The 26301-nt window shown below is 57.1% G+C and overlaps 1 protein-coding gene across 2 annotated transcripts; it reads right to left on the bottom strand.

The window, feature by feature from the left end:
• Window positions 1-848: 848 nt before the first annotated feature.
• Window positions 849-21740, bottom strand: LSG1 (large 60S subunit nuclear export GTPase 1). 2 transcript variants are annotated; one of them, XR_016350326.1, is made up of 15 exons: window positions 21573-21740; window positions 20773-20899; window positions 18805-18925; window positions 17054-17140; window positions 16265-16351; window positions 12028-12088; window positions 11083-11259; window positions 9801-10196; window positions 9436-9537; window positions 8679-8822; window positions 8257-8380; window positions 5579-5658; window positions 4842-5003; window positions 2536-3619; window positions 1230-1366 (listed from the first exon to the last, which is right to left on the bottom strand). XR_016350326.1 is itself a non-coding variant. In XM_075938307.2 (14 exons), the coding sequence occupies exons 1-14, from the start codon at window positions 21660-21662 to the stop codon at window positions 1187-1189; spliced, it is 1938 nt and encodes a 645-aa protein (XP_075794422.2). In that variant the 5' UTR covers window positions 21663-21739; the 3' UTR covers window positions 849-1186. The 2 variants fall into 2 exon arrangements, 1 of the variants encoding a protein (XP_075794422.2); XM_075938307.2 differs by lacking the exon at window positions 2536-3619 and having other exon boundaries at window positions 849-1366; window positions 21573-21739.
• Window positions 21741-26301: the final 4561 nt, after the last annotated feature.

Here is a 26301-nt window from a genome sequence, read left to right as displayed (position 1 = left end):
CGAGCTGCACACGGACGCCCTGGCCTACTGCCCTCCTCCACCCGCTAACGGCCATGGCCCAGGCTGGGCCTCCAGGGGTGGGGGCAGATTCGTGTCCACTTCTGAGCAGCGGGGTGCGGACCCCAGCGAGACAGGGAAAGGCGCTCCCACCCCGCCAGGGCGAGGGCTCCGTTCCCCACACTCCCGGCACTGCAGCCAGCGAGGCTGGGATGGCAGCCTCGGGGTGAAGAGCCATCGAATGTCCAGTGCCCTGCCCCATGGCTCAGAGACCAAGGGCACCGCCTTCAGGTCACTGGCCCAGAGTCCTGGCAGAGGGAACGGGCCTGGCCTGGCCTCAGGCGCACCCTGGGGACTCAGCGGTGGCGATGCCGCAGCAGCTGGCTCTGCCCCGGAGTCACGCTGAGTTCCAGAAGGCCGGCGAGTTCCCCGAGCACCCGGACTCAGGTCTGGTTCCCATCGCGGCGTTCCCATCGCTCCCCGCCTGCTCGGGAGACGCAGCGTCCTGCACGTGCAGGGCAAACGCAGATCGCTGTGGCCGAGCTGGCGCCAGGCAGAGGGACGGCTTTAGGAGGCCAATGGGAACCACAGCGAAGTGTCAATGGGACAGCAGGGAAGTAAAAGCTGCATTCCCTCCTCCCCGCCCCCGGCACGGCCAGGCCCCGCTGCACCTCCAGCTCTGCTAGCAGAAGCGTTTCCCGAGGCAAAGCCTGCGGATGCTGCAGCGCCCAAGCAGCTAGCAGGGAGTGGCTCACCCACAGCGGCCCCAGCCCTGGGGCCGGAGGCGGAGGGCAAGCCCCCGTCAGTGTCGGACGGAATATACCGGACAGGTGAGAAAGGAGACGGGCAAGTGTCTCAAACATGACAAGCTTTATGCAGGAAGGGCCAACCCTTCCACTTCTTCACCGGCTGCCGGGTCCCCGCCGCGGCGCCAGAGCGGGCTGTGTGGGAGCTGGGCCCGACCTGCTCCAGAAGAGACCAGTGGCGAGTTCTTGGAGGGCTGCTTCCTCCGCGGGCAGAAACACCGAGGAGCAGAGGCGGACGGGCTAGCTCCAGGCAGTCTCAGCCCAGCCAGATCTGCTGTGGGTGGTCCCATGCGGGTCTGTCCGGCCGGCGTCAGCATGTGCCGAACGTCCAGGACACACTGGGGTCTCCGGCCTGGCGCCAGCACACGGCGCCAACGCGGCAGCTAGGCATCCAGGTGCTTGCTGACCCTGCGCACCTTCTCCTTCTTGTTCCGGTTCCCGTGCTTTTTCCAGGGCTTTCCTTGGACATTCTCGGAGCCGGACGCAGCCTGGGACACAGGCCCACTGCCAGGTTTGTAACCCATCACGGTCTGGACACCTCTCGTCAGGGCCCGGACGCTCTCCTGGAAAACACACATTTGCACACCGGTGAGCCAGAGCCAGGGAACGAGAAACGACAGCAGATGACGTCTGGCGCCACATGCAGGCCCCTCCAGAGCATCCATCGCTGCAAAGGGGCAGCAGTGCCATGCAGCACAGCACAGCACAGCCAGAGCAGCCAGAATTCCTGCCCAGCAGTGCAAGGGGCAGAGGCCCAGAGGCCACAGCGCTGCTGAGAGCAATAACTTTTGATGGGGGGGCCATTTGAAGAATTGAGAAAGTGGGCGAGGGCCACACTCGAATCAATGGAGGAGGAGCAGGGTCTGAGAGGGAGGTTGGGTGCAGGAGGAGCTTGCAGTAAGGGACTGAGGTGCAGGGGAGGGTGCAGGGTCTGGGAGGGAGTTGTGACCTGGGTCAGGGGACTGGGTGCAGGATCTGGGAGGGGATATGGATGCAGAAGGGCGGGGGGGGGACACAGAGGGCACGGGGTTGGGTTGGATGCAGGATCTGGGAGGGAATATGGATGCAGAAGGGCGGGGGGGGCAGAGGGTTGGGTTGTGACCTGGGGCAGGGGGTTGGGTGCAGGATCTGGGAGGGAATATGGCAGCAGAGGGTTCGAGTTATGTGGGGTAGGGGGCAGAGGGCTGGGGTGCCAGAGGCAGGCTCTGGCTGGGAGACTTACCTGCTTGACTCCAGCCAGCAGCCTTCTAAAGCAGACTGCCTGCCTGCCCTCCCTGGCACTGGCTGCAGGGGTCACGTGATTTTTGAGCAGCTACAAGCCTGAGGGAGGGGGGAGGAGGGTGCTGCCCATGTTGACCACAGGCAGCTGCCAATGGCTGGAAACCAGCCAATGGGATTGTGCTGGGGGCGGGGGCAGCCCTCTCCTCTCTCTCCCAGGCTCACAGCTGTTCAAACAGCCCCACAAGGGCTGCATTTCTCAGCGGGGAGGGGGGGCAGGGAGAGAGTTTGGGGGCCGGATCTGGAGGCTTGGGGGACAGATTCGGCCCACAGAGGGTGTTTTGCCCAGGTCTGGCCTAGGGGCATGTTGGGATTGCTGTGCTAGGCTAAGTGCAACGCCCAGCACACGGGCAGCTCCCTTTGGGCCTAACTGGGAACCTCCCCTGTGCTGAAGCCAGGTGTGAAAAGAAACCGCGTGTCGTTAGCAGGGGCCGAATGTTTTTTAACCACTCACTTGCAGGTGGGAGCGATGGACTCTTGGGTCCGCTGGATCACCCTGCCAGGGCCCAGCCAGGCCTGGGTGATCAGGAGCAAGGTTCCCTCATTTTTTCCATGCAGATGCAGAACACATTTTGTTGTGTGTACGGAGACATGTGCCGATGTGCACCGCCCAGCGACACGGGCTGCCAGCTGTGGGCGCTCTGCTGATCAGCCGGGCGGCACTGGACTCTCCTGGAGGGCTGCCCAAAGGCTGCCTGTGCTGTCTTTGGAGGCTTGCAAGGTGTGGCCCGACTTCCTCCCGCGGGCCCGCGGAGCAGCCCCTGGAATCGGTAAAGTCGCCTGCCGACGGTGGAGGTGGCGGCGTGACGACCTCGTCATTGGGGGGCAAGAAGTAAGGTGGAGAAGCCACCTGTGCCTCTAGCACGTTCTGCTCTCTCTCCGGTGGCCTAGAGGCGGAGGAGGCGGAGCTCTCGCTTGTCTGTGCTCTGCTCGTGTTGGGCAAAGGGCTCACGTGGGGGGACTAGCCCAGGCACTGGCTCACTCCTGCTCTCCAGCGGAGGATGCTCTGTGGGCCTGCATGGAGCACGGGGACCCTCCGGCCTCCTCTCCAGAGACGGTGGCGAAGGAGAGAGGGGTTCTCCGGGGAACAGGCAGGAGGCGCAGACAGGTCAGCATGGGAAGCGACAACTCTGGGATGCCAGAGGCTCTCCCGGTTGTTGGGCCCTAGACTCCTGTGGTACCAGCAGAGCATCATTGTCACCAGCGAGTTGTAGAGCTTGGGGGCACTGCTGGTGATGACGGTGCAGCGCAGTCTCTCCAGCAGCCAGCAGATGGAACCGAGGGTCCCACCGTTGAGGGCTTGCTCGGTGAATGAGCACTCCATGTTGTTCTTGTTGAAGCAGGTGGTACCGATTCTGAAATCCTGGTTGAGCCCTTCTCGGTGCAGACGGACAGTGGTTGTCTGTGGCCCTGCCCGTGTAGGGGCCATGGTGCTGGAGGCGCTCAGATGGTCACGGGAGCTGAGGCTATGGACCGCGTGGGGACGCCTTTCTCCGAGGTGGCTCCTTGGAGGATTGCCAGTGGCCCATTTCTTTCACCTGGGCAGGACAGGGTGGATTCTCTCTCGGTGGTGCGCAGCAATGAGGGTTGGCTTACAACCGTGCTGGTGGTGACCCCCACATAGAAAGGGCCAAGCCTTTAACGAGGCAGCGGGTTCGCTTCTGAGAGACACGTCCCTCACCAAGGCAGCACGTGGACCAGGAGTGACCATCAGTGGCAGGGACAGTCCATGGCAAGGGGCATCCCGGCACAGCGCCCAGAAGGGAGCGTGTCCCAGCCGGGAGGGGATAGAAAAGGAAGCTATGCTGAGCTAAAGAACAGCCGGGAAAGGAGGTGGGAAGCAGCAGGTTTTTAATCAGGGGCCAGAAAGAAACAAAGGCAGAGCTAAGCCATGGAGAGGAATGCGAGAAACACTTCTGTGGCGGCGGCTCCGGATCCCAGACCTGAGGCCGAGGAGGAACGGAGCAAGGGCAGCTGGATTACACTGCCCACACAGACCTGGCTCGAGGTGCGAGGTGGGAGGACCACACGTGCTGCCCCACGGGCATTGCTACTCCAGCGGCGCTCCACACTGGCAGGGGTGCACCCCTCGAAGCGCCACCTCCAAAGTAGCAAGAGACTGAAAGGCAGCACTCCCGGCCCTCACTGCTCCTTCCCACGCGTTGGAAGGTTCTTGGACGCCTGCTGATTTACAGCTGTCCCACTTCAGCAGCTGCTGGTAACTTCCTCCTTGGTTACAGTCTAAAGATGCGCAGCCTGTGGGTCTGGCTACACTGCCGCCCTACTTCGAACTGGGGGGAATGGAGGCATTCGAACTTGCAAACGAAGCCCAGGATTTAAATATCCCAGACTTCATTTGCATGTTCCCTGGCACCGCCATTTTTAAATGTCCCTTAGTTCGAACTACCTGCCCGTGGCTACATGCAGCAGGGACTAGGTAGCTCGAATTAAAGCTCCTAATTCGAACTTGCAAATTATTCCTCCTGCAAGGAGGTTTAACGGTAGTTCGAATTAGAAGCTTTAATTCCAACTACCTAGTCCGTGCCGCGTGTAGCCGCGGGCAGGGAGTTCGAACTATGGGCATTTAAAAATGGCGGCGCCCGGGAACATGCAAATGAAGCCCGGGATATTTAAATGCCAGGATTCATTTGCAAGTTCGAATGCCGACATTAGCCACCCTAGTTCGAAGTAGGGCGGCAGTGTAGCCAGACCCTTTGCTACTAGCACGCGTGCCTGTAAGGCAACGACTCCAGAACTCACCTGCTGGAAAAATGTTTTGTCCACCACATTTTCAATCTGTTTTGCTTTCTGATTCCTTTCGGCCTTGGCCTGCGTAGCTCTGTGTGGGGCGTATCGGTCATGCTGGTGCTGGAAGGCTCCTGGGTCAATGCCAGGAGGAGGATGGCAATACAGCAGCTTACCCTGTAAAAAACAAAGCCAGCTTTCATGCTCATGGCACAAACCTCCCAGCCAGTCCCTGGGAGGGCCAGGGTGACTGCAACGTGGAGCGCAAACCTACGGCTAGTGGCGAGAAGCAGCAGGCTGCCGGGACTCCCCGACTCTTCCAGAGACTCGCTCGAACGCTTGGCAAGTCCCTTATGCACACTTCCCTTTGCCCGGCTGCCACATGGGCACAGAACAGAGCTCCCAAGTGTGCCAGCAGGGGAAGGCAGGCAGGCTCCCTGGGATCGTGCAGCGAGGGGGACTGGAACAGTGCGAAGGAGCGCTGTGGTCACGGTTGGGGCGCGGCGGTCAGAAGGTGGCTAGTGCCTGGCCCACTAAGCAAGGGGAGTGCTCTGTCTAACTATGTGCGTGTGCTTTAGAGATCCACTTTCCTGCTCGGCGAGCCTGGCGGCCTAGGTCGCTGCTGGCTGCCATCCCCCCAGGCCGGGCAGGGCCCGTTCCTCTCCTAGTCCCTCTGGCTCAAACAGCAAGCGTGGCGGACGCAGCACCTCCCTGCATGGGCGGAGCAGCTCAGCAGGGCAGTGAGAACTTACGCTGACGTAATCTTTCAGCACGTAGCGAGCGGATCTTGGCTGGTCTGGCTGCCCATGGGCTGTCATGAACCCTCTCATGCCTGGGAGGGAGGCAGAAGGTTACAATTCAGTCATGGTGGCGCAGGCTCTCGGAACAGTCGACCTAGGGCAGAGACCACCAGCTATGCAGCACACACAGCTCTAGCGCAGGCCTTGCTCTGCAGGGGAAGCCCCAAGCCGCTCCAGATCGCACTGTGACGCCGGGTGCCGTGGGGAACGCGAGCTGAAGGCTGCCCCCAGGTGCGGGGACTGCTGCTGACTGCGAGGGGCATCTAGTCCATTGTGGTCGGAAGGGCATGACGGGATTTGACAACCCCCGATCCCAATCCCTGCGGGGCAGAGAAGACTGCACTCGCCAGAGAGCGCGCGCCACGCGGAGAGCACAGCAGCACCCGCCAGAGAGCAGGAGGGGCAGCATCTGCCAGAGCGCGCGCTCAGCAGCACCCTCTAGAAAGCGCGCGCCGCGCCGAGAGCAGGGGGGCGACCCCCGCCAGACCGTGCGCGCCGAGCGCCGAAAGCAGGGGGGCGGCCCCCGCCAGACCGCGCGCGCCGAACGCCGAAAGCAGGGGGGCGGCCCCCGCCAGACCACACGCGCCGAGAGCAGGGGGGCGGCCCCCGCCAGACCGCGCGCGCCGAGCGCCGAAAGCAGGGGGGCGGCCCCCGCCAGACCATGCGCGCCGAGAGCAGGGGGGCGGCCCCCGCCAGACCACGCGCGCCGAGTGCCGAAAGCAGGGGGGCGGCCCCCGCCAGACCACGCGCACCGAGCGCCGAAAGCAGGGGGGCGGCCCCCGCCAGACCATGCGCGCCGAGAGCAGGGGGGCGGCTCCCGCCAGACCGCGCGCGCCGAGCGCCGAAAGCAGGGGGGCGGCCCCCGCCAGACCGCGCGCGCCGAGCGCCGAAAGCAGGGGGGCGGCCCCCGCCAGACCGCGCGCGCCGAGCGCCGAAAGCAGGGGGGCGGCCCCCGCCAGACCGCGCGTGCCGAGCGCCGAAAGCAGGGGGGCGGCCCCCGCCAGACCGCGAGCGCCGAGAGCAGGGGGGCGGCCCCCGCCAGACCACGCGCGCCGAGAGCAGGGGGGCGGCCCCCGCCAGACCGCGCGCGCCGAGCGCCGAAAGCAGGGGGGCGGCCCCCGCCAGACCGCGCGCGCCGAGAGCAGGGGGGCGGCCCCCGCCAGACCGCGCGCGCCGAGAGCAGGGGGGCGGCCCCCGCCAGACCGCGCGCGCCGAGCGCCGAAAGCAGGGGGGCGGCCCCCGCCAGACCGCGCGCGCCGAGAGCAGGGGGGCGGCCCCCGCCAGACCACGCGCGCCGAGAGCAGGGGGGCGGCCCCCGCCAGACCGCGCGCGCCGAGCGCCGAGAGCAGGGGGGCGGCCCCCGCCAGACCGCGCGCGCCGAGCGCCGAGAGCAGGGGGGCAGCCCCCGCCAGACCACGCGCGCCGAGAGCAGGGGGGCGGCCCCCGCCAGACCACGCGCGCCGAGAGCAGGGGGGCGGCCCCCGCCAGACCGCGCGCGCCGAGAGCAGGGGGGCGGCCCCCGCCAGACCACGCGCGCCGAGAGCAAGGGGGGCAGCCCCCGCCAGACCACGCGCGCCGAGAGCAAGGGGGGCAGCCCCCGCCAGACCACGCGCGCTGAGAGCAAGGGGGGCGGCCCCCGCCAGACAGTGCGCGCCAAGCGCCGAGAGCAGGGGGGCGGCCCCTGCCAGACCGCGCGCGCCGCGCTGAGAGCAAGGGGGGCGGCCCCCGCCAGACCGCGCGCGCCGAGCGCAAGGGGGGGCGGCCCCCGCCAGACCGCGCGCGCCGAGCGCCGAGAGCAGGGGGACAGCAGCGGTACCACTTGGCACCGAGTGACTCAAGGAAGTCTGGCATCAGGCACCTCCCAGGAGGAGCGTCCCAAACCGACTTCCCTGCTCCGGACCATTGGCAGGACCCATTCAGCCGGGGCTGCTGAACGCACAGGCCCTCCACTGGGGTTACTTCATCCGCAGGAAGCAGCCTTGGGAGCAGAACACGCTCGGGGGCCCGTGCAGTGCGTCGTTCGCCGCAGAGCTGCTAGCTGCCTGCAGGGGCTGCTGGACGCAGCAGAGCTCGGCTCTCCAGCCACAAACCCTGGGCAGTGCCAAAGGAAAGGGACGCTGGGAGGCTGCGGGTTTCCGTGCAGGAAATTCCATGCAAGTCTGGGACTCGGTGTCAGACTGTTTCTCCCTTTGGATCCCTGGGCTGGGGGGGAAGGGGGGGTGTCTGAAATCAGAGGGGCGCGTTTTGCCCCAGGACGGGCCCAGCAGGTCCATGTGACACTCACGTACCGAGGCCCCCAACAAAAGCATAACAGAGAAGCAGGAGTTGGGCTGTGGGGGGGGGGGGGGGGGGGGGGGTTCTTTAACCCTCTGCTCCCAGGGGACGTGTTCGTAGTCTGGATTGTTCCACACGTACTTGCTGACGGGTATTTTGAAACAAAAGTGACCCGACCAACTGAAACTCGTGTGGTTCCACTCACTGGACAAGAGGACGAACTTTAAAACGCAGGGCAGTTTTCTGGCGCAGAATTGCCCAGGAGTCGAGCACACAGAGGTGAGCCAGCCAGGCAAAGGGTTCCCACGGCTGACACCGATGCAGCCCTGCGAGTCCTTCAAGGCACGGTCACTCACTTCCATACGCGGTGAGCAGATCTTCCGAGGTTGGTGGGCGATCTGGCTCTTCATCTTCTCTGGGTCTTATGATATTTATTCCATAGGTTCCTTCTAGAACGTGCCGCGGGACGCGCTGGCAGACGTGAGCTAGTGAAGGAAGCCGTGCGTTGAGTGCTGGGACACAGGGAGACCACTTGGCTTTAAGAGCAAAGAATGACAGAGGCTGCCACATATGAGCCTCCACACGGAGGCCTGCCTTAAAGGAACGAAAGCAGGAGAGACACACGGGTCTATTTCATCCCTCAGGCAATGCCCCTGAGGCACTACCCATGGCCAGACAGCCTCAGACCCCGCTAGCACACAGCACTGCTCACACCCAGCTGCTCCCACACGCCAAAACTCAGGTGCATGTTCACTGCCCAAGCTCAAGCAAAGGATATTAGAGAGATGGGAGGAACATGGTCCCGCATCTGGTCTATCGGCAGGACTCCGCAGCAGACCATCTCTGCCTTGGTAGAGACGAAGGACGGCATCACCAGCCCGGGACAATCACAGAGACACAGGCCAGGCTCCACATACAGCGTCTGCAAGGAGCACAAAAGAAGAGGACGCTTGGACGTGTGTCCCGGGAGAGGAACGGGAATGCAAGGCAGAAAATCACAGCCGGAAAGTCAGGAGGGAGGCGAAGATCCGGGCAAAAGCTCCCCAACACCACAGTGGCACGGGGATGGCCGGGCGGCGCTTGCTCTGTTGATCACGGAGGAAGAATAGAAAGTCACAAGACCCCAGCTTCATGCCCGAGGCCCCCCGGGAAAGGAAGAGCGGCAGCGCTGCAGGCTTTTCCGTGGCGGCTGGAAAGATTCTACTATCCCAAAGCAGGGGGCAAGCGACAGACACGCCTGTGCTCTTCCGGCTCTCGATGCTGTGCACGGGGCTTCCTGGCCTTCAGGAACCCAGCAAACCCAACTGTGACTGAGGGCCCCTCCTTGCCAGGCACTGGTGGGCAGGGGACGGCCAAGCCCCACATTGCCAGGGAACATGGAAAGCAGCGGCACCACAACACTCGGAGAGCCCTGCCAGCCAGCAAGCTCAGCCCCTCCTAAGCCACGGCACAGGCCAAACAACACGGGCTTTCCCGTCAGAGATCCGAGCTCCTGGCGTCTGCCACGTGGCCATTCAGCCAGCGCCCCGAGATACCTGGAAGTGTTTTGTGTGCCCCGGGGTGGCAGAGACCGACACTTTCTTGTTCCCAAGGATTGTGTTGATCGTGGAACTCTTGCCGACGTTGGGGTAACCCACCTGGAAGGAAGGAAGCGGAACGACAACATGATCATCCCAGGTCAGCACTGAGCGACTTGTAGGGGTCTGGCCCTGGGGCTGGCTAGCCAGCCAAGCACCATCTGAGGGTTGTACCGCAGAGAGCGCGTCAAGCGAAGCCACCCCCCAGCTCTCGCTGACTTCACCTGCCCGGCGCGTGCCCCTAGGGCATCTGGACAAGCATGTTTCATGCTGCAAGGCGCTCGGACCGTGCCAGTTTGTTGTAAGTACAAGCACTGACTTACCAGCCCTACCGTGACCTCTCCCTCCTTCACCTTCTTCCCAGCGTGCATCGTCCTGAAGAGCTGCAGCAGCTCGTGTCTCTGAACCAGGTGGCTGAAGTTACAGACGGGCCTGCTCTGCAAGGGCGCAGGGCACTGCGCTAAAGCCCCGGCCGTCCTGCTTTCCCTGCAGCCTGGGTCAGTGGGATTTCCTCCTTCTTCACTGCCATCTTCAGAACAGGTCTGCCACGCCTCCTCCTCACAGTCCTCGTAGGCCTCACTCTCATCGGCGCTGCCCAGGACGCTGCTGTCCGGCGCGTTACCCAGGCTCTGCAGGGCCCCGTCCTCCTCCTCCTCCTCGCTGGACCTGCCATCCTCAGAGCCGCTCGCCGCCTCCGCAGCCGCCTCCATGTCTAGTCCCTGGCGGGAACGGGAGTCCCATGAAGCAGCAGAGAAAAGGCTGAACGTCACCAGCAGCGCTGCTGGGGGGCAGTCATCACTGCCCCACACCCCCCCCCAGAGACACCCCCGTCTGCACGTCACACGGCTGCTGCGGGCCGTCAGCAAGCCAAGCAACACTCCCGAGTCCGCAGCCCGAGGGCTTGGAGCGCAGTCCCTGCCTTCCGTGGCTCAGTGCCTCCTCGTCTAGAGCGCTGCAGGAGCCGTGCGAAGCGAGCCGAAGGGCTGCACCGTGCCACGGCACACAGCTTTCCTGCACGGCTCCGCCTGCTGCTGCAATGCTACTTGGTAACCGCAGCGGTTCTTTTCTCAGTGCCTAGCCCCTTCCAGACACCAGCCACCTGCATCCCCCACCCGCTGCTGGTTCTTCTTGAAGCTAGCTTTTCCAAGCCATCTGTCCCCATACAGCTATAGCTACAGCATGACTTATACAGCCAGCCTGCCCACCCCGTGGCCTGAGCTCGCTTAGACTGGACAGCTGCTGGACCCCGGGCTCCAGGTGGTATTGGGGCTGGAGGCGAGGCTCTGCACTTCAGCATCTCTGTATCAGTGCGCTCACTGCACACCCTGAAGCAGAGCAACTATCGGATTTTCATAACGCCAGGTCCCAGTTTCATAGCATCCTCCGAGGAGCCGACTACGAAATAAAATCCAATTGAACCATTTCTGCCCAGAGACGACTCGCGCACCACACTGTGGGGACCACAGTCTGCTCTAGAGTGGGACCTGGCACACACCCTTCCCCAAGGAAGAGGGTATTGTCCCTCTCTCCGGAGTTCAGTGACACAGCAACACAGCAAGCACAGCAACAAGGCAAACACAATTCCCCCCACCCCACGAGAGCTACCTTAGCTGCAGCACCCAGCCGCACGCCTTCCGCCAGGGCTGACCAGAACACCACTGTGACGCCTTCTCTCTCAAAGAACTGCGCCCACGCCCGGCGCTGCTCCGTGCTCAGCAGGTCTGCCTTGTTTATCAGAATGACGTTCTCTTTGTCGCTGCTGATTTCCTTCACGTAGCATTCCTGCAGAGCACACAAGGACCAGACAGGATCCTGAATTGGGAACCGCTGCAGTCCAATACCAAGTACAGGAAAATCAGGCCGGTTAGGTAGGCTCACCACAATTCCACTGCAAAGGGCTCTCCCCAGCTGCGTGCCTGGTTTGCAAAGGCAGTCACGGAACTGCACGCACAAAGGCCAGCTCTACAGTGGAGAAAACTGAGGCAGGATACCCATTCCAGCTAGTGCGTACCTGCAGGTGATGTACCGGGCATCGATTCTCTGGGGTGGCCCCAGAGTGGGAGGTCAATGGGAGAAATCCTCCCATCGACTTTCCTTGCTCCTTGGGACAGCAAGTACAATGAGTGACGGCAGCGCCCTCAGTCTTCAATTTAGCAGGTCTTTACTAGACCCACTAAATCGAACCCCGGAAGATCCATTGCTGGAGCGTGGATCCTGGGGTAAGTGGAGACCAGGCCAAAGGGGATATCTGCAATACAAAGACCCCCTATTACCAGCCAGGTGCGGCACAGCAGGGCTCCAGACCTTGGAGTATTGATCAAGTTTGGCATTTTGTTGCTGCAGAGGCTTCTGTTAAATGGCTGCTGTGTCTGTAATTCCCAGTGTTACGCTGGTTTTGGATTCCACACTGCTGAGAGGACTGTCACATGCACACACCCTTGCATGCTCGACAACCCGTGTAATTGTACTGGATCTAAACTAACAGACTGGCAAAGGGAGGACCGGGACGAGGGCAGCCGTTTAAATGCAGCAAATGTCCTTTGAACTCACCAGATCCTGGCATCTGAACAGGAGAGGGTTCCTGGCATCTACGATCTGAACCACAATGTCGCTGCAAAGGAAAAGGACGGTCAGCGCCTGCTGCCTCGGCAGCACAAAGGAGCCCAGCACGGGCTGGTTACTGCTTCTCTTCAGGGCAACCTACGAGCTGGAATGTCCCCAGCGCCAACACACACCTTCCCCCCACGGCCCCACCGCACGCTGACTCATCTCACGGAGCTGCCATTGTCAGCAGCACCTCAGCGTCTCCCAGACGAGCCGCTGAGATGGGAGCGTTCTCATCCCTCTTGGGCGAGCACACCCATCGACCTACCCTTTGGAAATGTTCCCCAGCCAAACGCCAGCCGTTCCCTTACAGCAACCCTGAATTCCCCACGTTAGTCCCTTTCCCGCTGCTCGCACCCTCGCACCGTAGCAGAAGTGCTGGGGACGGGGAAACAGAGGGGGCTTTCAGCAGACCGAGGCCCCCAGGGACCGCGCTCGGGGCCCCCTTTGTACTCAGAAGAGAAAGAGCAGGAGCTGCCCCTGGAGCCACCTGCCGAGGGACACAGAGCGATTTGCTGGGACTCATTCATGTAATTCTTGCCAACCCCCTAATCCTGCCCCTCACTGTGGGTCTGCTAGCAGCCCGCTGCCCGCTCTCTGCATGAGCTGGATGGCTGCCAAGCACTGCGTGAGGGGAAGGGAAAGCCCCAGGAGATCCCCAGAGTCCCAACGCCAAGTCCCTTCGTGCACTGTCCATGCCAGAGTGTCTCCAAGCGAGCAGTGACCTTACTGAGCATGAGCAGGACCCACTGCCCCGTTCAATGGGAATCCCGTTTCCATCAGAGCGCCCACAGGTATCCAGTTCTCCCTTCTCGCAACCCAACAGCGCGGATCGAGTTAAAACCTCCAGGAGCAGACATTCTAATCCCTGCTGCGGGACGTGCCGGTGCCACTGAGGAATTCTGCTTGGGATTAGGAAGTGGTTACTAGGAGATTGCTGAACCCCGGGGTTCCTAGATTCCAAGGCTAGAAGGGACCGTTGTGGTGGTCCACTCTGAGTTCCTGTACAGGGCAGGACAGAACACACCCAGTCCGGATTTACACTGGCCAGTGCCGGAATCCAGCGCGATCTTGGTGACCTATTCTAATAGTTCTTTACTGTCACTGCTAACAGTGTGAACCTTATTTCTAGTCTGAATTTGTCTGGCTTCCAAGTCCAGCCACTGGCGTGCACGAGACCTTTCTCTGATAGGCTGAAGAGCCCATTTCATGTAGGTGCTTCTGCTCTCTAGTCAACTCACTGCTCAATCTTCTCCTTGCGAGGCTAAAGAGACCGAGCCCTTTGAGTCTAGAACTCGAGTCAGGTTTTTAATCTTTTTAATTGTTTTACGGCTCTTCTCTCACCCTCTTCAATTTATCAACGTCCTGCTCGAATTCTGAGCACCAGAACTGGACCCAGGATTCCAGCAGCAGCTGCACCAATGCAAATCCAGAGGAAAAAAAATCACCTTTGCATCCTACTTAACGTTCCCCGTGTCTGCGTCCCCCAGACCATGTCAGTGCCCCAGCATCTGCAGGGACCAGGGGAGCTTACAAGGGTTTGGTGTCTGGATCCCAGCAGAGCACTCTGGTGAGCCAGCAGAAGAGGAGCACCCCCACCCCCAACCCCCCGTGTGCAGAGCCTTGTGCGCACGCACAATTGGTATCCACAGCCTCATCTGTATCTGCAAAATGAGCCACAGATACTCGCATCCACAGCCGCAGGTACCCACCGACTGGCAGGGGGAGGGGGAGCCTGCCTACCCTGCCTTGGCAATAAGTGGTGATGTCTGCCTTGTCCAACGCGTGGATCTCTGGCCAGTCTCAAGTCTGGTGCGCCAAAGCACGCAGGCAGGGCGGGAGAGTCAGGAACGGTTTTGCATAACAATGCAGATTAAGCCTGGTACGCGAGACCACGTCAAGAACACAGGACAAGCGGCCTTGTACTGGTACCTGTTTCTGATAAGCAAAAAGTACAGACGCAGCCTAGAACTGTCAACTGCGCACAGAGCAGCAACACCCTGAGCAGCAGGACGTAATCCAGCTAGGGCACTGGGCATTTGACGTGTCCTGCACAATATGCATCAATTGGTAAATAGTATTAGAACGACCAAGTCTCGCTTTGCTCTAAACTGGGTTTAGTAAGAACAAATCGATGGGAGGGAATGGGCAGGACTGAGCCACAGGTCCTGCTCAATGTAACTAGAAGTGATTAGGCCCTTCACACCGGCGTTCCAATGCGTGGGAAGAGACGGACCCACGACCCACGACCCCCTGCCTGGCACTGTAGGTAGCATACGGGTGAAGTGTAAGTGGATTAGGCTTTGTTATTGTATAAAGTAGATCTGATAGTAATTGCTTTGCGCTGTATTAATTGCTTTAGAATTTATAATATTTAAAGTTTAAATTGTATAGTAATTGTTATTAAGGGTTGTAAAACTTAAAAACTGTATTAACTGCTTAAAGCTTGCAATAAATCAGAAAGTGGTTCAGTAGCCCTGGCATATCCTGGTTTCCCTTGGATCTAAAATAAATCAAACCACATGACACAGGGCTCTACAACGTGACGGCAAGATCAGAGCTGCAGGGAGAGCCTGCACGTGGGTTAAACCTCATCACTGAGACTCTTTGCTGGGGAATTTCATGACTCAAGAGATAGTTACAAAATGATGTGGAAAGAGTCCATTACACATCACAGAGAAAAACCACCATTCCCAGCTATGTCTGAAGGGAGTGAACATCAGACGCAGAGGAATCATATAATGTGTCATGTGGGGATGGGATACAATGAATCAAGCTGACTGTCACCCTGACAGCAGGGTACTAGGGCGGTGCACAATCTGGAGAAAGAAGCGGTGACTTTTGGAACTAGACTGAACCAAACACTTCTAGAAAACGCCCAGTAGCTAGAAAACCTCTTTTGCCAGGGAGATGCACTGGATGGTGTGACTGGTTGCTCCCGTCTAGGAGTTCCAGGATTGGACCACAAAAATGAGCTCCAAAGAGAGCCGGCAGATTTGTGCAGACCAGCACCGTGTGAAGTGTGTGAAAGGCGCCGGGGTGCCAGGCATAAGGGTGCATCAACAGGAGGATGTTTCTGACAGCCCGGGCACTCCCCAACCAAAGCCCCTCCCAACACAGACAGTATAAAGAGGCTCTTCATGAAACACTGTGACCTCGCTGGTGAAGTATTTTTCAATTTCAGAAGAATCAGTAGAGATTCAATCTCCAAGTTAATTACTAATGAAATTAAATACCCGGCGAGATTAAGCAGGCAGATGGCTTAGCTCTTCTGTTCCAGCTAAGCAGAGCAAGCAGCAAGATCCTTTCCCTGGCTTGCCAAGTTGGGACTAATGCTCCCAATAACCTTATTCTGAACAGCAAGAGACCCTAGACCAGGAGCCCACCCTCCACCTCCCCTGGGCTTTCAAAGGCTCCCCTATCCCAGGACACATCATCCCCTGCCTGCCAGGCCGGTGCATGGAATGACCATGTGGGTGGGGCAGAGGTGGTGGGTCAAGCTGACAGAAGATTTGGAAGGGCAGCCTAGAAGGGAATCCACCGAAAAAGGGCCAGCGCTGCTGCTGAGATCAGTGGGTGCGCTTGTGCAGCGAGCTAAGCAGCACACGTCTGAGGTGGACGGTTACAGAAAATCTTTGTCACTTCAAAACAAAATCCAGGCAGTGCTCACAATGAAACTTCACTGGGCCTTCAACATGCGCCCAATCACATTGTTCCTGTTTTTTAAACACACACAGGCCAAGATATTAAAAAACAGGAACCTCAAGTCAGATTTCCAAGTCCATATGGTGCATATTTAGGCATTTATGGGTGGGGCTTTCAAATGCACTGATGTGACTTCAAAGACAAGCCACTGACTTCAGACTGCAAACTAGGACTATTTCACATTTTATGCCGCGTGGAAGTTCAATATATCCGAAGGCGGAGTTGCCTGCAAATGCAGCATAGGCTATCTGCTTATCGATCACGTTCCAGAGTGAGGACGCTAATGAAATCCTGGATGTGTCTTCAGCACAGACGAGCATTTTAGGTCTGAGGCTTCATAATTACAAAGAGTCCACATTAGCCACTTAAGATTATGAAGTGGGAATGCAGGAAATCACTAGCAATATGTGAATAAAATCATCTAACTTTTAATGTCATGATTTCTATGCTCCTCGACACAGAAACTGACAAACGTTACCTTCTTTCAATGACTCTCCAGAGCTGGCGCCAAAAGTCTAAATTGCGTTCAAATGGGGTCAAAATCAGTTTCTGTTCTTCCTCTAACCTAGAGAGAAACAGAGAGGACACCCTGCATGCTGATTATGTTAGACAGCAAACAGAGCACCAAGTCTCTGGAATTACAACACATCCACCTCTCCCAGAGGGATCGACCAATTTCATCAGAGCTAAGGTACTGGAAGAGATTCAAGTTATTACTCCTGACACCCAGGAGCTACACAGCTCGTTGGCATGTGGAAAACATGCATTTGGGGCCATTTCTGGTATCTTAATGTCTGGGCCAGAGGGCACTCGGCTCCCATGGTGCTATGCTCACTTGAGCAGCACTTTCCTGTAGAAACCAGAAGTGGCACTGGCATTCTCTGGAGACACAAGCTCCTCGAAAAGGCTGTGGATAAGACATCACGCCTCAGCTGAGGGGACTCTAAATTAGCCTCCTTTTTGGCAAAGCATGTAAACATGAGTTACAGGTTTGCTTGGTCCTGCCCCAAAGCATGGGGCTGGACACTACCACTTTGCGAACTCCCAGCCACTAGGATTCTAGGACACATGGTCCGAACTCTTAACTTCATAATGACCAGCACACACAGTGGTACTTTTCGGAAGCTCACCACAAGGATGGGCCAAAATCATAAGGGGTTTTTCTTGCATTTACCGGGAGCAAGAGACATGATCCCTGTGTCCCTAGGGTTCTACTCACTCTTCCCCAAATCTCATTGGCTGTGTTAAGCACAAGTAGCACACTCACCGAGCAAGCTGTCGTCTCCACTGCAGAAAGCTCTCTCTCTCTGCTTGCTGTAAGTTCTCAGCGCTGGTTCTCCTATCCCAGTAAGGTCTAGAATGATCACGTATTGAAAGAAATGGAACAGCATTTGAGAATCTTTTATTGGACAGATAGAACAGAAAACAAAGATCAGAAAGAACACTTGCTCTGGACAGTTAAGAGGCCTTTTATTGGTGGTTGTTCTTATGTACAGGTAAGTATTTTAGCAGAAAACAAAGATCAGAAAGAACACTTGCTCTGGACAGTTAAGAGGCCTTTTATTGGTGGTTGTTCTTATGTACAGGTAAGTATTTTAGCAGACTTAAGTGCCATTTTGTTCTCCTTATATATTTCAAAAAGGGACGAGTGTATTAAACAGAAGAATTCATTTCATGCTACTTTATTATCTCTCACGCAAAAAGCCAGTTCCCTCCGCTGTGAGGCTTAAGATATTTAAGCACGTGAGAGTCATCTCTCGCTCTAGATCTTTTTGAGTTTAAGAGGCTCTTCTATCTGGCTGGTCTCAAATAGAGTGGCTGAGACTAACAGTCCTCTTTAAAGGAGGCTTGACTTCTGACTAGAATCAGTCCCTGCATCTCTCTCAGCATTAAAACTCCTTTTATATTCTGTTCAATTATCTGGAAAGTGAATTCCCGTGATGCTCAGTTGTACTTGGGCAGTGAGACCATCCCACCAGTGCAGCCCCGGCTACTCCACTCACTTTAGCACAATAGCTTCACTGAAGCTAGCACCGTATGTCCACCCGAGCTGGAAGTTACAGCTTCCGGCTCCAGTGCGGACACTCTCAAAGGGCGTCTGGAGTTGTGAGCTGTCCGGTGCCTGACATTATTTGAAAAAGGCACACTAAGTGCTCTGATGGGCCTCTGTGCTCCGGCACCAATCCCAGCTCTGGTATGTCACACTTACAGTGCACTAGCGGCAAGGAGTCCTGTGGCACCTTAGAGACTAACCGAAGTGCTGGAGCATAAGCTTCCATGGGCAAAGACCCACTTCGTCACATGCATGTCACAGGACTCCTCGCCGCTTTTGCAGATTCAGACTAACACGGCTACCCCACTGATACTTTACAGTGCACTGCTGCCCAACGGACATCATGAGGTGCATGTTTTCCAGGACATAACTGATACCTTCAGGTCAAAGATTCTGGCAACAGGACAAAACATCAGTTAGGTGCAAATGTTAGAATAAATGTGCCAAAGGATAATGAATGAACTGTGCCTCTCTGTGACGTAGTGCGGGTACCTTGCTGGTTGCTAGGCTTGGGCTGTGGGTGACCAGAGTAGCTGATGGGACAGGGAGGTAACCTGTCCGACCAGTTACCTCCCAGGGAGAGGAACAAAGGAAGGCGGACTGCAGCCCTGGCTGGGGGGCAGGGCTGGAAGGGACGGTTTTTATTTCTGTCTGGGATCATGGAGGAGACAGCCTAGGCAACGGGCTGGGATTTAGGGGCCCAGTCTCCCCCATCTCCAGGGGGGCTGAGACATCCTAAGCCTGCCCTGTAACCAGATGACATCTGTGCTGTGCTGTACCCTGGAGAAGCAATAAACTCCCTCTATTCTACTGGCCGGTGGAGTCTTTTTGTGCCACTACAGGGGTGCAGGAGACGGGGAAACCCCAATGTGCCGTCACACTCTCCATAAAAGGAAACTTGTGTTGGAAATGCCAGTAGACTCCACTGAGGAGACACCGCAGTATTGCCCCAAGTCAGATCTTACCTTCTTGGTATACACAAAAACTGTCTGTTTTCCTCATGGAGTTTGTTGATATTTCTGGCCTCTTCTGCTGTCAGCAGGCCAGTCCTCGCCTCAGCAGGAACAAATTTGATATTCAACTTCTCTGTTTATAAAGAAAAAACCCGCCATTAACTTTCATGCTCAGCAAGTGCAGACCTTAGCATCTGGGCTAGAACAAAAGAACACCCACGAGAGGGTGGCGGGATTACACGCCAAGCTGGCAACCACTGATCCTCACACCATTCAACTGTTACTGGGCTCTCTTGAAACCAATATGCAAATTCCGACTGTCTGTGTGCACACACAGTGTATGCTGCTTCCCTTTACAGAAGCTATTTCAGCTGTGAACCATTACAAAAAACATCTCCTTTGGGGGAGATTTTAACACTATCATCAAAATGGTTTTTTTATGCTAATTTGTGTTTGGGAAAGATATTAAATGAATAAAAGCGGCGCGGAGTCCTGTGGCACCTTATAGACTAACTAAAGTGTTGGAGCATAAGCTTTCATGGGCAAAGACCCACTAACTGAAATCCTCCAACAACAGAGCAGAAATCAAGAGATGGCAGCTGTTAAAGCTTTAAACCCACTGCTCCACTAGTATGCCTCAACTGTCATTGAGAGGGACAAGGGATTAGTCCTCAGTCAATCTTTCAGCTTCTTTGCAGATACAGGCAGTCCCCGGGTTACGTACAAGATAGGGACTGTAGGTTTGTTCTTAAGTTGAATCTATATGTAAGTCGAAACTGGCGTCATCCGCTGCTGAAACTGATCAGTTTCAACCGCGGCTGAATCTGGACGCCAGTTCTGACTTACATACAGATTCAACTTAAGAAACCCAGGCGTCCCCAAGTCAGCTGCTGCTGAAACTGATCAGCGGCTGATTCCAGGAAGCCTGGGGCAGAGCAACTCTGCCTCGGGCTTCCTGTAGTCAGCCGCTGGTCAGTTTCAGCAGCGGCTGACTTGGGGACGCCTGGGGCAGAGCAGCTGGGGTGCTGCTGGGTTGCTCCAGTAGCGCGGCTCCTTGGCGCTACTGGAGCAACCCAGCAGCACCCCAGCTGCTCTGCCCCAGGCGTCCTGATTCAGCCACTGCTGAAACTGACCAGCAGCGGCTGAATCAGGACGCCTGGGGCAGAGCAGCTGGGGTGCTGCGGGGTTGGTCCGGAGCAGCGCTGCGGGACCAACCCGGCAGCCCCCAGCTGCTCTACCCCAGGGGTAGGCAAGAAAAGCCTGGTCTGCTGGGGGGGGGGGCACTAGCTGTACCCCCCCCCCCCCCAGCAGACCAGGGAGACGGGGTGGCGGGACCGCCCAAGTCCTCCACGGCTTTGCTCCGTCTCCCTGGTCTGCTGACCTGGGAGACGTGGAGCAAAGCCGCAGAGCACGCGGGCAGTGGGACAGTCCAGGTGCGCCGCGGCTGTCCCACTGCTGGCGTGCTCCGAGGCTTTGCTCCCCATCTCTCTGGTCTGCTGGTCAGACCAGGGAGATGGGGAGCAAAGCCTTGGAGCACGCCCGCAAAGACCCACTGATGCATGACGAAGTGGGTCTTTGCCCAGGAAAGCTTATGGTCCAACACCCAACACATCTGTTAGTCTATAAAGTGCCAAAGGACTCCTTGTCACTTCTGCAGATCCAGACTAACAAGGCTACCCCTCTGATACTTGTATTATTTAATGCACTGAGAAGAAGTTCGGGTTAAAAGTCACTCTACAGTCCCATTTGAGTCCCTTACTTTAAATTGCTTACAACATTCACAAAACGTTCATTATGTACAAAAGCTTGAAGTGCGCATGCACTCTACATGTCCAGCAGAACCCTACAGCAGCTTGTGGGGAAAGGCTCAGAAACCGCAGGCTCCAGCTTTTACCATATCTAATGTCTAGTCACACACAACCTATTTTACATTTCTAATCACCATATCAGGAGGAGTCTCTACTATGGCAAAAACCTTACCAGCCACAAATTCGGTCCCTGCAAGCTCTGCGGTGGCCAGGAATTCCTCAAGGGAGCTTTGCTCTGTAACGGACCGGAGGCTGAGGCGGCCCCAGTCGTACCCATCCTGTAACTCGCTTGTGTGTAACTGCAGGCAAAGCAGCAGTGTTGTCAGGCTGCTTCCTGCCGCTGGAAACACCAGTCACAGGCCAGCCCCAGGGGGTGGGGGCCCAGGCCTGGCAGGAGGGGACCTGCGCTGGGAACCCCCAGGAGAGCCCCGACTTCCCCAGGGTACCCCAGAGCCTTCGGCTGGGCTGGGCACGGGGGGGGGGGGCCTCAGGGAGCCCCTGGTAGGGAGGAAAGGGGTACAGGAGGCAGGGCAGCCTCGTGGGGGTCCCCGCGGGGGGGGAGGGGCAGGTCCCCGCGGGGGGGAGGGGCAGCCCAGGGGGTCCCTGCTGGGGGGGGCAGATCCCGGCGGGGGGAGGGGCAGCCCAGGGGGTCCCCGCGGGGGGGGCAGATCCCGGCGGGGGGAGGGGCAGCCCAGGGGGTCCCCGCGGGGGGGGCAGATCCCGGCGGGGGGAGGGGCAGCCCGGGGGTCCCCGCGGGGGGGGGGCAGATCCCGGCGGGGGGAGGGGCAGCCCGGGGGGTCCCCGCGGGGGGGGCAGATCCCGGCGGGGGGAGGGGCAGATCCCGGCGGGGGGAGGGGCAGCCCAGGGGGTCCCCGCGGGGGGGGCAGATCCCGGCGGGGGGAGGGGCAGCCCAGGGGGTCCCCGCGGGGGGGGCAGCCAGGGGGGTCCCCGCGAGCGCGGCCCGGGCGTTACCCAGGATCCCGCCTGCCGGCCGCCCCGCGTGCCCTGGCTCCGCTCCCTGATGAGGGCCCGGCCGAGCCCCGAACTTCTCCTCTTGCCCATGCCGCCGCCGCCCGCGTCCCACGCGCGTTTCTCCTGCGCTGGCCGCCGCCGGCCCCCGTCCCTGCCCCGGAAGTGATCGGCCCGCGCACCGGAAACCAGCTCGGGGCGCGGCGTTTCACCCCGCGGGCGGGGCAGCAGCCCTGCGGCCCCTTCGTCCGCCCGCCGGGCCCAGCCCGGGATCCAGCAGGGCCTTCCCCGGGCGGGGAGCGCGGCCCGGCCCCGCTCGGCCGGGACAGGCCGCGTCCGGCTCTGCGGTGTCCGGCGGAAACGCGTCCCCAGAGCGAAGGTTCCGGGCTCCCCTGGGTCCGCACAGCCCCGCCCCCCGCCGCAGGGTTTTAGCGTCACGGAGGGGGCGGGCCTGTGGCGAGTGACGGACGCGGGGTGCCGGGGGCGCGTCCCCCCGCCGGACAGGGGCCTCCTCCAGCCCCGGCTGCCCCGCGTCACGTGGGAAGGGAGAGGCGCGGGGGGGGGGGGGGTGACGCGCGTGCACACCTGGCTGTGTCTACACTGGCGCGATCTCGCACCAAAGCGGCCGCTCTTGTGCAGAAACGTGCCTCCGGTCTACACTGGCCGTGTGTTCTTGCACAAGTACACTGACGTGCTAATGTATGAAATCAGGGCTGCTTGCACGAGAGCTCTGACGCTCCCGCTCAGGAAGAAGCCCTCTTGCACAAGAGCTCTTCCAGAAGAGGCCAGTGTAGACAGGCAACATGAATTTCTTGGCCAAGAAGCCCCTGTGGTTAAAATGGCTGCCGGAGCTTTCTTGCACAAGAGAGCGTCTACACTGGCAAGGACGCTCTTGCACAAAAGCACATGCCAGTGCAGACGCTCTCTTCTGGAAGAGTTTTTGCACAAGAACTCTTCCACAAAAGAGTTTTTGCGTGAGAACACGCCAGTGTAGATGTAGCCATTGTGTAAAAAGTGGGCAGAAGTAGAACAGGTATCCTAGAGCACAGCTGTGACTTGCAGGAGCCTCTGCTGATCTAGTGTCAGGTTCCTCTACCACACAAACATCTTTCTTTCATCTCTCCTGCCCCTGGAAAAACACAGACTGCTTCTTCCCAGCAGAGAAACAAGAAAGCTCACTGTTGTCATTTTACTTAGGGAGGGTGCTCAGACACTATGGTGACAGGCCTAGGTAGCTTTGTGTGGTGATGAATACAAATATATTAATCTTTGGAATGAACAATTTGAGGTCCTCATGTGCCAATAAAGAGTGCTGTAGTAGACCAAATATTCAATTTCTTTAATACTTTCATTAAAAAATACGTTCTCCCCTGCTTCATGTTTGGCAGCCAGAAGGCTGACCCACCTTCAGTGATTGCTTCCCTGGTTTCATCTGGCAGCTCTTGTAACTCAAACACCCAAGGCACGGACAATACAGGGTATGTCTTCACTACCCATTAGAGTGACAGCCAGTGATCGATCCAGCGGCGGGTTAATTTATTGTGTCTAGTCTAGATGCGATAAATAGACTGATGAGCGCTCTCCTGTTGACTCTGGAACTCCACTAAAACAAGAAGAGCAGATGGAGTTGGGACAGCATCAGTTGTCAACTTACCACTGTGAAGATACCGTGGTAAGCAGACCTAAATACATCAACTTCACCTACGTTATTCACACAGCTGAAGTTCCATAACAGCAGTGGATGACCCACGGTAATATAGACAAGACCTGAGACTGCAGGAAATGGTGGAACTCTACCCCTTGCCATGTAAGGACAATGCATCACCCACTTCTTGGGTTCTTCCTTTAGCAGTATAGGAAGGCACATGGCCGCCTAGAACTTCATGGTTGCTATTATGCTGAACACTATGTTCACGCCAGGATAGAATCATAGAATCAGAACTGGAAGGAACCTTGAGAGGTCATTGAGACCAGCCCCCTGCCCTCACGGCAGGACCAAATACCATCTAGATCATCTCTGATAGATGTCTATCCAATCTGCTCTTAAGTATCTCCAGAGATGGAGATTCCACAACCTCCCTGGGCAATTTAGTCCAGTGTTTAACCACCCTGACAGGTAGGAAGTTTTTCCTAATGTCCAACCTAAACCTCCCTCGCTGCAATTTCAGCCCATTGCTTCTTGTCTGTCCTCAGAGGTTAAGAGAATACCCAGGTGACAAAATTTTCAGATGATACGAAACTGCTCAAGATAGTTACGAATGGCCATACTAGGTCAGAGCACAGGCCTTATTCTATAAGGATAGAGAATAAAATAAAGATAAAAAAAGATCTCACAAAACTAAGTGACTGGGCAACAAAATGGCCAATGAAATTTAATGTTGATAAATGTAAGTAATGCCCATTGGAAAAAATTATCCCAACTCTACGTACAACATGAGGGGGACTAATTTAGCTACAACTACTCAAGAGATCTTAGGAGTCATTGTGGATAGTTCTCTGGAAACCTCCACTCAGTGTGCAGCGGCAGTCAAAAAAGCAAATAGAATGCTAGGAATCATTACAGAAGGGATAGAGAATAAAACAGAATAACTTATTGCCTCTATATAAATCCATGGTACGCCCACATCTTGAATACTGCATACAGATGTGGTCACCTCGTCTCAAAAAAGATATACTGGCATTGGAAATGCTTCAAAAAAGGGCAACAAAATGATTAGGGGTTTGGAATGGGTGCCATATGGAGAGAGATTAAAAAGACTGGAACTTTTCATCTTGGAAAAGAGGAGACTAAGGGGGATATGATAGAGGTCTATGAAATCATGACCGGTATGGAAAAAGCGAGTAGGGAAAAGTTATTTACTTGTTCCCATAACATAAGAACTAGGGGTCACCAAATGAAATGAATAGGTAGCAGGTTTCAAACAAACAAAAGGAAGGTTTTCTTCACACAGTGCACGATCAACCTGTGGAACTCCTTGTCGGAGGATATTGTGAAGACCGGATCTTTAACAGGGTTCAAAAAAGAGCTAGATAAATTAATGGAAGATATGTCCATCAATGGCTATTAGCCAGGATAGGTAGGAATGGTGTCCCTAGCCTCTGTTTGTCTGGAGGTGGGTGACAGGGGAAGGATCATGTGAGGATTCCCTGTTGTGTTCCCTCCCTCTGGGGCACCTGGCGCTGGCCATTGTGGGCAGACAGGACACTGGGCTGGAGGGACCTTTGGTCTGACCCCGTCTGGCCGTTCTTATGTTCTTACCGTCTGGGGACTTCTCTTCACTTCGCAGTGGATTGATGCTGCAGTAATTGATCCACCAGCTCTTGATTTGTATTGCATCTGGTTGGGCGCAATAAATCGAGCTGCAAGTGCTCTCCCATCGATGCCGGTACTTCACCCGGATGAGAAGAGTAGCCACAGTCAACAGGAAAGGAGCCCCCACCAACATTACCATGTGCAAAATGCCACAGTATCTCTTCTTTGCCCGTGAGAGGTGCTGACTGGCGAAGATCAGTTGCTGCCCTGAGAGCTGTACACCAAGCAGTGACTGTATCTATGAGGGTGCGGTGACACCCGGGGCAGCTAGTGACGAGATTTAGAGTTTTGTTCCTAGGTGGACAGGTTCAATAAAGTTGTTACATTCCAATGGGCTGAAGGCGACTAGCTGTTAGCACGCTGCTAGAAGTGACCAGTAATTTAATGCTGGACCTCATTTTGACGGCTCACCGAGCAGATGGCCTCGCCAACAGCTCAGCCCCCTTTAACGCCGGGCTGGGGTTCAGTTTGATGCTGACCGCCAAGGAACAGCGCCCCCTACTGAACCACAAGCCCCACTCCTCACAGCATCTTTCCCTAGCTGTGTATTTCTATGGCTCCTTTCTCTAACTCTGCAGCCATGCCTCCCACTTTGCAGAAGTAACTATAGCAAACGGCACTTGCAAACTCTGCTGTGTGGTAGACAGAGAACAAGTCGGATTCTCTTGTACCGCAGTATGATCATCTATCCTCTCTGCTTGCGTCACTTTCCAACTTCCTTGCCTTGGAGCAAAACCACTGTTCCAGTTTTTATGGAAACCCTGAGAACTCTCTAGCAGCAGCAGCTCATTTTCCAAAGCCAAGGACACCAGGGCGTTTTGCCTAAAGGAAACGTTCTTTGCAGCCAAGTTTTCTTCCCTTCGCCTCTTGGATAGTGGCAAGAGCTCAGTTCTGTGCTTCCAAAACATTCCTGCGATGGCTTGTGGAGTTGTGCAGTTTCACAGGTCCGAGTCAGTGGCCTTCCCAGGCGCGTTAGTTACAAACGAACATACCAGAATTCCAAAGGGTCATGCAGTGCTAAGCAAAAAGGCTGTTCTAGTCCCAGCCTCCGTGGCACCTTTTGGAGATAATCAGCGAGGGGTTTCGACCACAGGCTAGTCTGTGTGGACAGGCAGGAAGTGACCCCCACTGCACAGGGTAACAGAGACCAGACTTTGCTGCAAAGGGTTTCTCGGAGGGAGGAATGTGCTTTGATGGCAAATATGGGCTCCAGTTGTTCCTCCCGGGCCTTTAGCCCTGAGCAGCCCCTGGGGTGGAACGTTGCTCTCGTAAGTGGATTGTTCGAATGGCGTCTCCATAGAAAGGGAACAATCCAAACTCCCACAGGTGACAGCGAATGGTTAGAAAGCTGCTTGTCACACACTCAGCTGGGGTGACCCGAGCCCTGAATCCGGCTTGTAATCCACAGCACCCCACGTC

Source organism: Pelodiscus sinensis, chromosome 10, assembly GCF_052426305.1.
Source record: "Pelodiscus sinensis isolate ZL-2025 chromosome 10, ASM5242630v1, whole genome shotgun sequence".
Classification (NCBI taxonomy): Eukaryota; Metazoa; Chordata; order Testudines; family Trionychidae; genus Pelodiscus; species Pelodiscus sinensis.
The sequence above is the reverse complement of the archived record's forward strand: the minus strand, read 5'-3'. Positions and strand labels throughout refer to the sequence as shown.